Source organism: Pyrgilauda ruficollis, unplaced genomic scaffold (assembly GCF_017590135.1).
Source record: "Pyrgilauda ruficollis isolate IOZ18807 unplaced genomic scaffold, ASM1759013v1 scaffold19, whole genome shotgun sequence".
Taxonomy (NCBI): Eukaryota; Metazoa; Chordata; class Aves; order Passeriformes; family Passeridae; genus Pyrgilauda; species Pyrgilauda ruficollis.
The window spans coordinates 1,491,696-1,509,159 of record NW_024518095.1 but is presented as its reverse complement, the minus strand read 5'-3'; the positions used below and the strand labels follow the sequence as shown (position 1 = coordinate 1,509,159).

The 17,464-nt window shown below is 36.4% G+C and overlaps 1 protein-coding gene across 1 annotated transcript in view; it reads right to left on the bottom strand.

Moving 5' to 3' along the window:
• Window positions 1–17,464, bottom strand: part of ARID2 (AT-rich interaction domain 2) — a 92,810-nt gene that overhangs the window by 2,847 nt on the left and 72,499 nt on the right. Inside the window, exons 16-20 of the mRNA XM_041465579.1 lie at window positions 10,418–10,566; window positions 5,093–5,231; window positions 4,911–4,996; window positions 542–665; window positions 359–450 (exon numbers count right to left, since the gene is read on the bottom strand). Of these exons, the coding sequence (XP_041321513.1) occupies window positions 359–450; window positions 542–665; window positions 4,911–4,996; window positions 5,093–5,231; window positions 10,418–10,566 (590 nt within the window). The remainder of the gene's footprint in view (window positions 1–358; window positions 451–541; window positions 666–4,910; window positions 4,997–5,092; window positions 5,232–10,417; window positions 10,567–17,464) is intronic.

The following is a 17,464-nucleotide window of genomic DNA, read 5'->3' as shown; positions in this document are numbered from 1 at the left end:
GAATTTAAATGGTACTGCTAGTGGGAAGTTGTTTACACAAGAATTAATTGTCAGAATCATGCAGTACTACTGTGGAGGAAAAGGAACAGCAAAGGCTTCTCTCATCTGTCTCCTGAAATTTAACCTGCCAAATTTGCTAACCACTTTTCAAGCATCTGGATCACAAATGCTGTCTTTAGGTAAGATGACACAGAGCATTTTTGTGGGGAAGGACAGAGTGCAGAAGTGATAGAGAAATTGTACTGTCAATATACTTACTGGGGTTTTTTAAGATAGGTAAAACCTACCCATTGTTTGGTACTGGAAAGAACAGAAACAACAGTGCCCACTGATACCAGAAAAATTATACAGTGCTTACCTGCGACCACATTCTGAATATTTACCAATATTTTTTAATATTAAGGCAGCTGTTAATCGGATGTGTTTAGTTATTGGTCCCTCTTTTTCATCCTACAAAAGTAAAGACAAAAAAAATGTAAAAGCCCTGCAGTTAGTAGCAGGCAACAATTAATATCTCATATTTGGTTCAAACAATACTAACTGTGAAATCTCTGAAGACAAGGTTCCTTGATCCTCTCCTTAATGCCATTAGGGCAGCACTCGGGTGATTCACAATGGCCTTCTGTGCTCTGGGAGTAGAGGCAGTAGCCCCTGCGGCTGGCTGCCTACATTAGTAAAGAAAGAATTAATAAAAATAGGCTTTGAGCTGCTTTCTAGACAATTAACAACTTGGAAAGTTTATTTTACAATTTTTAACCTATGTGAACAGAGACACAAAGATCCGTTAACACTTGGTGCTGACACATGATTGCTTCCACAGAGGTAAGCCCCACTGTAAACCCTTAAGAGTCATGCACTTTATTTTATGTGAAAAAACACTTCTCTTGAAGAAGTACTGCTCATCACCCCTGACATCTGTGATGGAAAAGTAATATATTGTACTAATAACACAGCCATTTCCTGAAGTGCACCAATTTAAAGGGATGCTTTATCAGACAGGAACTGTGACAGCAGCTATGCAAATGCCATCTGAGATTTGGCCAGAGAAGATCCTTAAAGGGTAACTACTCAAAAGTTGACACAGCTCATTGGGACCATTAGACACTAAGGCAATATAAAATATGTATTAACTGTGATTAGTGAGGAGCAATATAAAATAACGTAAGTTATAAGATATAAAACAAGTAACTGTTAAATCAGACCAAACGTTTACAAAACCAATTACCTGTTACTGCAGCTTTTAGACTGAGATTAATAAATTAAGCAGGGTATAACAAACATAGCAGAAGCAATTTCTCCATTTTCAGTATGAACACTGAAGTCAAAGCTGTATTTCACTTAAAAACTTCGAAATTATTCATGCCATCAGAGTTTACAATGTATAAATATGCAACTTCACCTAATGATTTACTCATAATGTCATCCTAAAAAACAATTTGAAGTATTAGTGGTGAAAAATATCACCACACTTCAATGTTTTGAACAGTATTATTATGAAGTCTTTTCATACCCTAGTAGAACTTGGTTAAGAAGTGTAAGTAGTGCTTACTTGTAAATGTGGCATAAATGAAATGCAAATGTTCAATTTTTTTTTTTTTTTTGGAATGAAAGCCTGTAGGAGTTTAATTTAGGTATCTTATACTGAAAGTGAGTATTCTAAGAATAAAACTTGAATTCTCTATTTAGAGACTTTCTTAGTAATCTGAGGTTCTAACAGCAAGGAAGCCCAGCTAAAAACTGGGTTACTGTAGTAACAGACAGACTCCTCCCTGACACCTTGTCTCATAATCACTCTGTCATCCTCCCCGAACAAAAATAATATATACAATGTAAAAATATATATTTAAAAAATGTAATATAGGAAATAAATAAAAGGCTTTATAAAGTTAAAGGAGAATGACAGGGGCTGAATTTAGAAGGTGGGCAGTGACATGTTTATAGAAAAACGAGTACCACAGTAAAAGAATTATTGCCTTCATTTTTAATTTCTGGAACATTTTTGTTTTCCCCGTACTGAGAAGCACAAGGATTCATCAATGGAGGCTGTTCTGAATGTCTCTCTTCAACAGTTATCTCACCAAATCTTAGAAAGCTGAATTACTATTCTAGAAATACTGAAAAAGGGACAACTGCATTAAGGAACATATGAAAAAAAATTTCTTCTCTTTTTACGTTTGAAGAAAAAAGGAATTGATAAAACGTTACTGAGACACCAAGAGAACTGACTTCTATCTGTGGGCAAGTATCTCTCGAAACATGTAGTTTTCTTGAATTTCTTTAATTGCATTATCAACTCAACTTATGTTGTGATTTAAAATAATCTCCTGCAGTGGCAACAAGGAAAAAAAAAATCACTGTGAATCCAAAAGGATTCCAATGTGTAAAGCTACAGTCAACACACAGTTAAACTGCTAATGCTACCTGACCTTTCAGAATGTAATACTCAGCTACCTCTGAAAACCAGAAGAGCTAAAATAATAAAATTGAAATGCAAAGAAATACAGAATTAAGGTATAAAACCAATTCTGCAATGCAGCTTTACATTGCCTAACTGGTTCTGGAAAAGCTATTACAGATTTTTTCAAGTGGGTATGGTGTTATGGTAGACAGAAAGGATGATCAGGATATGGGCCCTCCTCTGTTACATTGTGCTCTGTTTTACTTCCAACACTGGTAACACTCACAATCTGAAGTCTCTGAGGTAAGTGTAATTTTTACTAAATAGTGAGGGATTAAGTGAAGAGAGTTCACCTAAAAAATGCCTAGAAGTTGATGGCTTAAACATGCTTTGTCTCAGTACCAGGTTTTTTTCATCTGTTTCAGAGCTCCATACAAGAGTTTAATGATATGGAGTATCAGTTGTGAGCTGATATATCTGACACACTTCTAGGACTCAGAAAAAAGTAAATTAAGCCATGACCTTGCAAGACAGCTTTCAAACATGAACCTGTAAGACAGCTTGAGGTGAGCTGCTGGAGTGAGCTTAGGGTTTCATCTGACATGTCACTGATTCTGGAAAGCAAATTATCAAGTCTTGTCTCCCTCATGTAGCTGCTGGATGCTCTTTTCAGCTGTCCTAACAGAACTGTGGGGCAGAGCTGTAAGGTAATGTGGGGGACAGGACACACTACACTTCCCTAAAATCTTCCTGTTTGTTAAGGGAGGAGAGTAAAAGTAACAGAAAGGGAACATTTACACCTTTTCAAGACAGCGTATTAACTGCTCTGAATGCTGACAGAGAAAGGTCTCATCTCTTCCTTTTGCTCCAGCCCACCTCCTGTACTGGTGTTCCACTGACAGTAAGACAAATAGATTTCACTCATGTGAGAAGCCCACTCTTTTGTTCTATGAGCTTTTTTTAAAAAAACAAATTGATTTACCATGTAACCTAACAAAAACTAAAGCCAGTTCCCTCACCATAAGCAATGCACAGCCATGAAAAGCAACAAGGGATGCCACAGAGAGTCAAAACAGAACCATAAAATCATTTATGCTGGAAAACACTTCTAGGATCACCAAGTCTAAATATTACCCACTGCCACATCCACCACTAAACAATGTCCCTATGCACCACATCTGCACATCTTTTCAAGACATAAAAAATCCTATTTTGAGCAGAGGAATGTTCTCATTTCAATTTGTGTTCTGAATCACATCCTTAATATCCTGTGATATTGCAGCATGTTAGCAAGAACTGGTTATGAGTGCAAATTCCTGCTTTCTGAATCTGACCTAATTAGGGAATTCTGCCTCAGAAGAGGGGATGTATAAACAGTTTTTCTCCTATAAGTACCTGTGCAAATTTAAAAGAAGCTTGTGAGGACACATAGCTACTGGAATGTGCTATCTGTGTGATGGAACATTATGAAAAGGCAGAGTTAAGAACACATCATGCTAGTATAGAGGGTGTCAGCCCTACACTTCCCACTTACCAACTATTTAAGACTACATTACCATAATTCTTCTTTCTGTGGTTTTCCAAGGTCTGAGTGTTGCTCAGTTTAATGAAACAAGGCCCCCATAAAGCAATTATAAGTCTGTGTTAAGATTTTTTTATATTAAAAAAATAAAAGGATTCTCAAACTAAACTTCTCAGTTTCATAACCTGACTTTATCTGCTACCTCCAGCAACCTGGTAGCAGTTTTACAAGCCACAGAACAGCAAAAATCTGCCTGGGACCATGAAATTACATCTAAAGTGGTTCCAGTCAGTTTCTAACAAAGGCCAGGTCTTAACACACTTACACAAGTAACTGAACCTTGAACAATTCCACTATTAACTCAGCCAGCCCCAAAACCTCACACCAATAGGGTTGCACTCTGCAATATTAATTCCAGATGGTCAAAATCATTCTGGGAAAGAGAAGAGCCAAATCTGATTTCAGATAGCAACACAAAATCAGAAGACTCTGAGGAGTCTTTATCATTTATCTTGCTTGCTTGTTTAAAGGAACGTTTATCACAACAGTCCCTGGATCAAATCAGCCCAAATTTAGACCACAAAACTGGAGGGAATACAGCAAGTTACAAGACAATCCATCTCAGCTGTGTGACACATGAACTGTACACAATAAATAACTTTCCATTTGTATGACAAGCACTTCCCTGTTACAAGGTTACAGGGAAAGTTATAAAATGCTGTCCAGTCAGGCAAAAAAATAGGAGAGGATGTTGAGAACAATGTTAATCATAGAGTTTTGATCCACTTTAAAGAATTACCTGGTTTTTTTTAAGGTAACTGCAACTACATCAGAATCTATTCCCCTTTTGGTTTTACTGGAATGGACCTCAAATTTGATTACAGATTCTTACACATGCAGAGTTTCACCTGATAAGGCAAGTTATAAACAAACTCAATAATTTCTAATTCTCTTATTTTTTCTATTGTTAATGAGGCTCAAGTCTCTTACTTATTGGAAGGCTTCTGATTTCCTGCTTGTCCATGTTCATCTTGCTTTAATCCTGCAAGCAAAGCATCTCTGGAACAGTGCTTATCCTTGAGGAAAAGAGAAAGACGGTGAGAATGGTGTGTGGAAATTTACCATGGAATTCCTACTGTTATCTGAAGTAGTATGCGAAAGAAAATCTGTACCTGTAAATGGGTAATGAAGGAAAACCTCTGCCGCTGGAAAGGTTCACATCCCTCCCATAAGCACTGCCCTGGGTAGACATCTTTTCCTCCATGCTCGGTTGCTGCATGATAGAAAACCTGTGATGGTGTCTGAAACCACCTACAAAAAGAGGAGAGGGGAATTTAATTCTATTTTTTTTCCCCAGTGAATAACAAACATCAACTCAGAGTGGTTAACCTTTTTTTTTTTTTTTTCTGAATTGAGACACGCATTGATAAATGGAAAGTTGCAAAATTTTGAATGGGAAAGTATGTATACATATTGCCAGTGAGCTACCAATAAATGTCAATATGATTTGTCCAAATCTGATTGAAATATCATGGTTCTGTTTTCTACTTACACTTCACCAAAGAAATAATGCATGTTAATTCCAACAGACCCATTCTCTGCAATTCAAGCAAAATACAAGCAACAAACTATGAACAGCTAAACTAGATGAGGTTTATTTAATATGTTTTTATATTTATATAAAAAGTATGTATTTATAGAAGATAATCTCTTATATTCCTTCTCCCATTTTCCTTCTCCACTGGCAGTCAGATTCAGACCTTATTTAAAGCTCACTGCTCAGGCCTGTCCAGGTCCCTCTGGATGGCATCCTGTGCTTCAGGTGTGTCAGCTGCACCACTCATCTGCAAACGTGCTGAGGGGGCAGCAGATCCCTTCATCCCTCTCATTAATGAAAATATTAAATAACACTGGTCCCAGTACAGACCGATGAGGGACACCATGTGCCACTTTAGTCCATCAAGACTCCTAGCCACTGATCACTACCCTCTGGATGTCAATGTCCAACCAACTCCTAATTCATCTAGCAGTCCACTTATCAAATCCATCTCCCTCTGATTTGGGAAGAAGGATGTGTGGGGGACCATGTCAAAGGCTTTACAGAAGTCCAGATAAATTATCTCTGTGGCCCTCCCCATACCCACTGACGCAGTTACTCCACCACAGAAAGCCACTAGGTTGGTCACAGGATTTGCCTTGCTGAAGCCATGCTGGCTTTGTTTGTTGTTACCTATTCACAGCAAGGGTACACCTCCTCTGACACTCCTTTTCTGATTAATGTACCTGTACAAGCCCTTCCTGTTATTTTCTGTGTACCCTGCCAGGTTCAGTTCCAGTTTTGCCAGCTCTGTTCCACTCCTCTGTCCCCAAGAACCTCCCCTAACAGCTAGAAGTCTGCCTTCTTAAAGTTCAAGAGCCTGACTTGACTCCTCACCTCACCTGAATTTCTCAAGACTGCAAGCTCCACCAATGCATGACTGCTGCAACCTAGGCTACCTCCAATCTCATGCAGACAAATTATGTGCTATTGTAACATATATAAGCTGGGAAAGGAGAATCGCTGTATTTCAAAGGACATGACATGAAAATAGTGAACGACTCAAAACACTGGGGTTTTTTTAGTCTATATATACACCTTACGTATCTCAGAAATTACAAATTAGGCCCCTTACTCCAACAGAGAAAAAATGGCCTAAAGATTTAGCTGCTCAAAATTCACTTCAATACAAGTAACCCAGCTCATCAATACCCACTTAATGCTTGGAACCAAAGGGGTCTGGAAACCTAGCTGCTGCCATTTGGGAAGTCATTGCCACCAGCTGCCCTCACACACTCTCAGCTTATGAACAACAGATCAGAGTGCTTTGATCCAGCCACCCTCTTCCACATCCCACTACTAATTTCAGTAGTGTCCACTACGCAAACATATCTGCAACTTGATATTCTGAGTGTACAGACACTGATACCTGAACACTATAAAAACACCAAAGAGCTAATTTCACCCGCAGACAAGTTGTAGTCATGAACTGAATGCTACTGCAGTAACCACCTGTAATACAGCAATTACCTTCTGCATTGGCAATAAATACTACTCTCTTTAAAAGCATTTACCTTTTACATGCCAGATACTTCTCACTGAAGGGTAGCTGAGAAGAAGAAATACCTGCCTCTTGCTGTTGGTCCAGATAACCCATACTAGGAAATGAAAATAAAATGTTTTACATCTATACTGGCTCAACAGTGGGTTTTCAGAGGACAGAAAGATCTTCCCACAATAAAGGGGAATCAGGTTAAGCCTGGCACTAACGATTTTATGAATAATTTCTGGCACAGATGAAACAAATTTCATGGCCTAAGTGAAATCCAAAATACAGTGCAAAACATTTCATTCAACATGGCAAAGCTTCAGAAAAATAAAGCTATGTTGGCTCATTCACTGTTTAATATAGTGTATGTTATACACTTCCATCACTGACCTAAAAAGATTCAAACTTAGTACCATTTTGCACAGAAAAACTATTTTTCCTTAAAGAAACGCCTAACTATTGTAATAAAAAAAAGCTTATGTAATGACAACATGGTCAGTTCAGTCTAGAATCTTGTTACTTAATTCATCCACGGTTCTGTTCAACTGCTGAACAGAACATTGAGCATTAACAGTTGACTTGACAGGCACTGGAGATTCAATAGCATTTTCAATTTATTTTTTAAATACAAAGCAATTCAAGAGCAGACATCTGCCTGCCCGTGAAACAAAACAGCAGCTTTTAAATTAAGCTGCATACAATTAGCAGTACCTGCAGACAGCTGAAGTTCAAAGGAAAACACCTACTTTCTGTTACATCCTTAATGGAAAGTAATGTGCTGACTGACACCTCTTAGAATTGTACTTCCACTTCAGATATTAAATGTGAACAGATCTGCCAGAGGCCAATCATTTCAACTATTTGCATAATTCAGCCTCATCTCATTGTAGTTTTTAGACACTACTAAATCTGTGGCATTTAAAATCTTGGTCTAATGTTTCCTAATTCAGTTCTAAAAAAACCCAAATCAAACCACCAGTACACACCACTGGAATGTTGCTGACTGAAGCAGCCAAATTAGTCAGTAGGAAAAGAACATACTATTTTATTTATTCTTATTTATCCTGCTTCACAATAAAATGTTTAAGGCCTTCACTGATTTCTGCATTGCATCTTTGAAGGAAAACATAATGCTAGTATTTTTTGAGAATTAAACTAAAGAACATGCATAGAGAAACAGGTGAAAATTATTTTTTCAAATGTGCCTCCTGTCATATCTTTCCAGTTGGCTACAAATATCACAAAAAAACCCCAGCATTCTATCATTCTCCTGCGATGAAACTGCCTGCTGAATCCTACAGGGAAAAAAAAGCTAAGCAATTGAGAATGAAACCAAGAAGTGAACGTGAAGTTCACACAGACAGACTAATGACCCACCCAAAAGAATCTTCTTGTTTCCCACTTAAACTACTCAATAAAAGCAGCTAAGATTGAGAGCTACAAACAAAAAAAGAACAGGTGGCAATTCCAGATTTTTCTTTACATCTAACTGAACCAGGAAACCTACAGGAGATTTGATATACCTGTTTTTAATCATGCTGTTCAAGGAATATGAATAAACAATACATATTTATTTGAGGAAGATGCTAACTTAACATTTTGGTTCCTCTTCAGCACAGAGAAGGTCAAGTGTAATGTTTATCTAAACTGGTTTTAGGCTGGGACTCAAATAACTATTTTAAAGGTGACAGCATAAAAACAAGAGCTGTGTGTCATATGAACTAAATCTATTAATGCAAAAATCTCTGAGAGCTTTTGAAAAGAATGCAATTTAACCATGAGTGGAAAGCAGTACAGGAAGTAACAGCCAGATAAACTAAAGCAATAGAAATAATATACTTGGCATGGAGCAAAACACAGAGATCAATGGCCTTGTAGCCCTGAACCTCAGTCTCAGGTAAACCTTCTGGAGTTGTATTTTAAGACAGACTACAAAAAGACTGATAATGCAAGGTAATCTAGTACTACTGCTCCTCTTCCTGCCCCAACACAGCTGATCCTATGTAACCTTAGACATGGAATGAAGTTGGTTACTTACACTTTAAAACTGTACTTCAGCAAACTTTTTGACATGTTGTATGCTGGCAAGGCTTCTGTGTGACACTGCCCCAGCCCTTCATTTCAGCCTCAATGCAACCCACCCATACCTAGGCACGAGTTAATGCATCTACTGTGCAGCCAGCAGACTGTGGCACTGCGGGTCTATTTACCAGTAGTAAGGGAGGAAACTACAGAGTAAGTAAAGCCTTACATATATTTCTTACATAGAGAAGTGTCACCTATCAAAGAAAGAAAAATCACTTTAAAAGTGGAAATAGTGCAATGATTTAAAAAGCACCAGATCTCTTGCACTGACTGAATGTTTTGCACAGACTGAATGATCTTAGAATTATGTTTGCAAGGAATGAAATAAACAGAAATTACACTTTCAGGGGTTTCATACTAACTCTCATTCAGTCTTCCTACAATTCTGTTCAAATGCCTTACTTTCACTATCCATTACAAACAGTTAAACTTCTCCATCTTTTCATCCTATTTTTTCTAATTTCTCACCAGCTTTCAGTTAAATTAGCTTTGTGCCCCCTTTGTCATCCTACAGCAATGAGGCTGTCACTCTTTTTCATACCATCCTATATGTTATGCATCTTTTTTCACTCACTATTTCTCTCCAGTTTTCAAAGTGGCTATTTGACAACTACCTTTCTTTAACCCACAAACTAAGCATATTCACAAACCTAAGTTATTTTAAAAGTCAGTATCAAGATACACATACTTTCCATAAGAGTTATATCAAATTTTTAATAAGCCTCCATCTAAATGTCTGGTTGTTCACTCCTCTCTCAGAACAACACAAGCAAATTAAAAAAAATTAATCATGGCTGTCTAGTCTTAAGACCCAGTTTCTTACTAGCTCCTTTCAAGACAATGGCATCCTTCGGAACACAAACAGAATAATTACCAAAATTAGTCATAAGCTAAATAAAACTGTGGCCAGGACATTGAAGTGCAACACCCTGCTCTTGCAAAACTGGAAATACAAGAAAATGTCAAGACATGATTTGTAACTGCAGTACAGGCACTATTTTTATATTTGCAACACAAAGAATAAGCTTCAGAGCTCAGAATTCTTTTAAACTAACTACATAACTATTTTTTGTTACTAAATAATCAATATACTTCAAGAAAGTAATGTAATACTCATTTTATGCTCTGAAGTGTAACTGAGAGCAGTTAAGTGGCTTGCCTTCCCCGATCTCATTCAATTTCCTCAACACTGTTCACTTTTTCTTTTCCCCACCGACAAAGTATAAGGCAACTTAATGAAACAGAATGAATGGAACTTGCAGAATCACCTTTTATATACAAGCATCTGTTACATATCAGTAAAAGGTAAATAAAGGAGACATTTACTTTTTACAAGATTGCCACAGACACATGAAGTTCTGTCCAGGTTTTTTCATTTGCTCTGCATGTTGACTTGCTGCAGTGTATGAAGGTGGCTGCAAATTCATCTGCTGGCCCTGTACTTGAACTGTTGGTATCGATGTTGCAGGTGTGCTCTGTAGAAAAAGTTAAAACAATTTTAAACAGGGCTTATTTCTATACTTGACATACAGTTTACTGCTTGTTGAAAGACTTTTTGTTTTACACCTTAATCCACCACAGGTGTTCAATTTTTAATACACTGAACTCTGAATAAGCATTAGTAAGGCACAGTAACATGAGGGACATGCAACTTTTACACTGCACTACTGATGCAGAACTTCCTAATATTCAAATAATAAACTTCATGCCCAAATTCAAATACAGAATTATGTCTGCAATGAAATTTCTCAAGGGCACTAGTGGAGCAAAGCTTAACATTATTTATATATAAAAATGCCTTGTTGTTATTTAAGAAAAGAAAAAAAAATCATGCAAACTCAAGGCATTGCAGCATCATCAGCATAGGGAATAGCACCACATGCTCAGAATGCCTGACAATGCTGTACAATTTGTATACAACAAAACCAGAAACATTTCAGAAAGCAAAATTACATTCCCCTCGCTCCCTTGCAATACAACAAAAACACTTAACACTCAACTAAAATTATCTTTCAAATTACCTAAAACTAACTAAACCCAAACTGATTTTATTTCTTTTTCTGAATAATGGACACTGAATGCTGAACTTTCCATTTCAAAACACTGCGTCAGAATATTGTTTCTCTTTTTTTTTTTTTTCCTGGAAGGCTCTGGTTAGCAAGAAGTTTTTAAGGATGATGACAGTACAAAAAATAAGCTTTTCAATATTGTTCAGAGATGAAGACCTATCCTTTTGTTCCCCACTGTTTGAAAACAAATTCACACTCTAAAGAGATTAAATAAAATTACTTCCAAGTCTGTGTAAGAATATTATAAGCAAACACTTTCCAATGGTGCACACCTTTGGATCTTTACAGCTCTGTTAGTAACTTTAGACTTTCACTACAAAGAAACCAATTTCTAACATTTCATTTTTAAATTGACTTACATTTTCTTCCTGCTGATCTCTGTTGGTATTGTGGACAGCAGTCACACAAGGCAGTGAGTTAACAACTATCACAGATTATACTACATGTTAGTATACTACTATACTACTATACATGTTAGTATACTACTATACTAACATGACCCAAGGGACAGCAAAAAAGCATGATCAAAAGCAAAACACATCCCATATCCAAGCAATAAAACATGATAAAAATAAGGAAAAAACTCTGCAAAACTCCTGAGTACAGCACAACTACTTATGATGCCTGTGATCCATCCACATATAAGAAAAGTTGTAAGAAAGGACTTGAGTCCATTAGTCATAACTACAAACTATTTTGAACTCAGCAGTGATTTTCACCTAAGGACCTTTAAGCTATTTCACAGAATGGGTAATGAATCCATCACAAGGTATCTTCTAACAAAAGGTAAACAAGTGAAGTCTTTTAATATCTACACTCTCCTAAAAAGGCATTTTAAAAATGAAGCTGCAAGTGAAAAAAACAGTGTCAGCAGTACAGCTTGTTTTGCAACCTTCACTTGGCATCCCAGTATCAACACATTCTGATGGTCTTTTATGTGACTTTTTATTCCTCTAGAACTTCTGTCTCATTTAATGTGCTGAAGAGAAAATGAACTTACTGAATGAAATCAGTATTTTGTTTAATTCTCATCATTCAATGCATGGTTCATGTATTATTTACTCCATTCAAAGCCAACCCTGCAATTAATCTGGTATTATGAATTTTCTCAAGGGTTTCTCTGGCAAGCTCTCCTAGTGGTATTCAAAGGTTTTAATATAATCTCATTAAAAAATTGTTTATTTTAAATAAGTTGATCTGAGATATACAACACAAAATGTTGCATGCTGAAAATGAAAGAGCTCAGAAAGAGAAACAAATTTTCAGGACAAAAAGTTATCATTCAGTGTCCCCTCCCATCTTTTCCACTTTTTTTTTTCCTGTGAGAAAAAAAGCTAATAAATTGAAAACAAACACGTAAAATAGTTGCTGTTGTTTAAAATTCTCTTCTAACTGCTCTACTGTGAAGTAGAGTCATTCAAACTTGGTGGACACAACTTCCATGTATTTTTTAAGACAAATCCATTGCTTGCCTATCAGCTTTTTTGATTATATTTTTAAATCAACATGTAAAGCAAAGTTACATTTGCTCCTAGCATTTTTCATTTTCTTTTAGAAATAAATTATTTTACAGTCAAACATCACAAAGCTTTCCTCTCTTCATTCAAGAGATCAGAAATATTCATAAAGATCAATGATAATCTTTTTGTTTCCTTTTCCCTCTATTGTCATGTATTAGTTTAGTAATGCATGACACACGGGATATCACTAAAATCAGGTATAGCCTTTGTTTTTCAGAAATTAAACTCCTTTGTCTCACAGAAATATACCTAAAAATACTTGCTGGTGCTAGCTACTTTACAGTGCTCATATGCAATGATTATGTTCATTCACTTATTTCTTTAAATGATGACAGACATTAACTTTTCCCTAATTAAGTCTAAGAAAAATAAAGTCTTTCCCTGGGGCATAAAGATTCCAGAGAATTTCCTCCGCTAGTAAAAACATTTAATGAATCCAGGTTTCCCAAGAAAACAAATGCCCAGTACCCTGCTACATTTGAAAGTGCTTCACAACACCCTTTTATAATGAAATTAGATCTCTTCATGATACAATTTGCAACGGCCACCATTTAGCCCTTTCCTCACAGGATCTTGGGACTGAAAGGTAGCTCCAGAGCAGCATCATCTGTCTCAGTAGGGTTTGCACTCAACCCTGAAGTACACAAATACAAACCGTTAATGCCTCTACAGCCTACCCAGAGAGCAGATACTAGAGCCTACTTTTAATAAGCAGGTAGAGATTTTACATCTAGACTGGGTTGACTTTAGACTGAGGTATTGGAAAGGGGGAGGAAATTCAGCCTGGTCATGATAACCAAGAGTACAACTAAGAACTTTCTGCTAACTAGAAGGGACTGTTTACTAAGGTGTTAATTTAATTTTATGCACAAGAGCTTGTACATTTGGGCACAGAAGCTCCCTGTGTGGTAGGAATAACAAACCCGATGAGTAGAGGCCAGATGTGGCCTCCATTTACATTTGACAGAACCAATGATGCTATTCCCTTTATGCATGAACAAATTACTATTTTGTCATGATATCTGCACATTCTATTTAAAAGGCCTGCTATGCCACCAGCAAGAGAACACTGTGCATCCCAGTGTGCTGGGGATTCTGTTGACATGTAGAGCCATATGCAGTTTAAAAGAATTAAGCTGCATTTTTTCCCCATCACTAATACATGCACAGCCACTGTAAATAAATGTAATTTAAAAAGAAACAGTTAATTATTAGTAAAAATACTTTTTAAGTATAACAGGATTTACAGCTTCATATGACAGAATTTTGTTTAGCTTATTCATGCTAATGAACATGTCTATAAAAATACATAAGCTGAAAACAAATGGAGCAGAATCTGAGTGTGAGAAAGGGGTCAAGTGGATAAGTAGGCACCAAAATAAATGTTCTTTTCTCGTTAGATTACTGAGAAGTTTATGTCTCCTTGCAACAGTGTGCTTCACAAGTGAAGGGCAATAAAAGCACACAGATTCTGTATTTCACTACTTCCAGCTGAGAAACTCATTTGCTCTGTGGCTAGGAATGAATTACACCTCCTGGAGCTACACACCTGCTTTCTGGTGCATGGTAATTCTCAGCTTTTCAATCAACAGAGAGCAGGAGCAAACAGCCAAGACCATACAAATTTTGCCACCTAAATTTCAACACATGCATGTTTCAAGTGGGCAGCCTTAAGAGAAACGGGCATGCATTGTTTGTGAGGGAATGACAGTGATGAGCAAGAAAGTCATTACTTTAAAAGCCAGACAAGGCAATTTAAATCAGATATGCTCAATTCTAAGAACTTGGCGTGATATCAGAGCATTCCTTTAAAACACACACCAATTGGGACAAACCAACATGGTTATGTTCAACAGATGTTTTGGAGGCGTCTGAAGAGGAATAAGAAAATGTGGCAAAGAAAAGCATACAGATAGGTAATTGCTCATTTCTTTTTCAACCACCAGTCTAGCACAATGCCTCAGGAAAGCAATAAACCATGAACAGAGAACACCAAAATAAAAGGAAGCCAAAAAAGTACAGTACCAGTTCTGTCTCCTCTCAAGAGTACATTTCATCAGCTTACAAAATATAGATGGAGATATAAGAACAAAATTGCAACACCTGTGCATCATGTGTACCTATTCTGACATAACTAAGAGATCCCCCTTTTTATCATAATGCAAAATATGGAAGGAAATTTTTAAATATTCAGTATACACACAGTTATTTCTCAAGAAGCTTTTCCTGAGGTATACAATTAATAGGGAATAATCTCAGATTATGTACACAAGAAACCTGTGTCTAACTGGACTTAATGGCATTTACATGGCCTATCCCATGAACAGCCAGTATACAATTTTAATAGGCCAATTAAATTAACATTTTTTTCCCCAAGCACAGTGTACGATCCCATTTCAAACTACCTTTCATATAAGGAAACAAATTTCTCTCAACTTCTACATTCCCTTAAGGATTATTTAATGCTTTCTTTAGTTTTCAGATTGTTGTTCCACTCCTGCCTTCTTGGTCATCCTTCCCTATTTTCAAGCATCTTCTCTTTCTCCTCTCTTAGTTCATGACAGCTAATCATACTGCAGTTGCATAACCAATACTATCCTTCCTTTTCTGTCCCCTGAACCTCATTTTTTCAGTCTTCCTGTTTGGTTTTACTTTAATACAGTTTTTTTTATTCTCTCCCCTTCACACGTCTCTGAAATACAAGCTGTTTGCTAACAAGCAAACAGGAAACCACACACTAAAAGCTTCAGCAGCTATGTAATTTTACCATAGCTAATATCCCTTTATTCTCTGTCACTCACTGCTTTTCTCCACTGGATTGTATTTCTAATATATTTCACAATGTTTGCAGTAAAAACCATGCTCTCCCTTTTTCTTCTGCAAGACAGCCAATATATATATTTAGATACTTCGGAGAGGATAAAACAATGCAGATGCTCAAGTGAAAGAAAGGGTTCCTCAGCTGCTGCCTTTCAAAAAAGTCAGGGAAAAGGAAGCTGCTTATCAGATGAGGAAGACTCAAAATGTGAGGGAGAAAATAGAAAATAACACAAGGCCCAATCTTAAATGAAGTCATCACTAAAATTCACATTAAGTTCATGTGACTTTGGCTACATTTCTAAATATTTGAAAATACTCCTAAAAGCAGACTTAATATTGGAAATACTTAGCATCTCCTTTTCCAGAAAAGCAATGGCTATTGCAGCTGCTCAGCAGCTTTAGAGAAAGAAAAAGAGCTTGCCAGGGTGATTTTGGTAGAGTTTATAATCCAACGTGGTTATTTTAAAGAAGTGGTAAAGATCTTTGCAAATCCTAAGCCAAACTACAATGATCACTGTATCTGAACAGAGTACTCTAAAGTGGGTTCATCTGTAAGTCTGTATTTGTAAATTGTGATGGACATGATTTGTAAACATACAGACATATGGCTAATGCAAATAGTTAATGAATACATTTCTCACCAAGTTCAAAACTAATTAACTCATTTCTCCGGTATTTCTGCAATTTTGAAGAAAGGAAGGGCATCCTACAGACAGCAGAATGAGCAAGCTTTCAGGTAGGGAGACATTAAACCAAGTTTTTCCGATCTGCACATTTCTACCAAATGGCAAACCCAGCAGGCAGCATTTCTGTTTGTAAAGGTAATGAAAAGTGTAGTAACTATTAATTAAAGTGATACTAGGCATAGTGTAAAGAAGAAACTATCAGCACAGAATTTTGTTTTTCTGTCCTCCCCCTCTACTATCATGATATACATTATCAAAATAAAATGAAATAGTTAATTGTATTACTCCCTTCTCAAAATTCTTAAAATCTGATCATATAGAAGCTGCTTGAGCTAGAAGTGCAAATTCTTTTCAGGTACATATTGAGGGAATAAATAAAACCTATTCCATTCAGAGACAGCCACGCCATTTTATACTTCAGCCAAATCCTTAGCAAAGCTGTAAGAGAAATTCAAACTGTGTAATAAAGACACTCAGTGTAAAAAGCAAGGCATAGCTAATATATTCTACACTACAGAAAATCTAGTATGTTGTCCCTATGCTGCTAACAGACACTATTAATTCTGATAAAATTATTTCTATTAAGAACAAAGATAAATAATATATCAGAAAAACACAGATCTTCCCCCAACAAAACCCAAGAAAAAATTTAGGAGTGAGTTCAAAGACATTCAAATACATTTTAAGAATTAACTTTGTGCACTGTCACAGTTAGAAGCAAAAAGTAGAGAAAGTAAAAAAGGAAGAAACTTGTTAACTGTGATTTTTGACAACTAGAAAAGTCAAAAGAGTTTTCAAGAGCAACCAAACTTGTCACAGAAAATGAAGTAGCACTAGCCAGCACTTGTCACATTTTGAGTTCTAGGTCTGTATAAGCCCATCATGTCTATGCCTTCTAATTTGTCAAAGGCAAACAAACCTCCAAACAAACAACAAAAAAAAAAAAAAAAAACAACAAAAAAAAAAACAACAAACAAAAAAACAACAAACAAACAAGAAAAAAACCCCACCAAAACCTGTAAGAAATAAAAAAACCTGTCAGTCCAAGGTCAAAATGTACAAACAAAAAAACAACAAACAAAAAAACAACAAACAAAAAAAAAAAAAACCCCACCAAAATCTGTAAGAAATAAAAAAACCTGTTAGTCCAAGGTCAAAATGCACTAACATATACTCAGGACTTCCTCTCTCTGGTCTGTCAGAACTCTTAACTGCCAGACCTACCACTCTATTCTCTTTGCTGCTACTCAGAGGTTAGGAACGAGTTTTTTAGAGAGC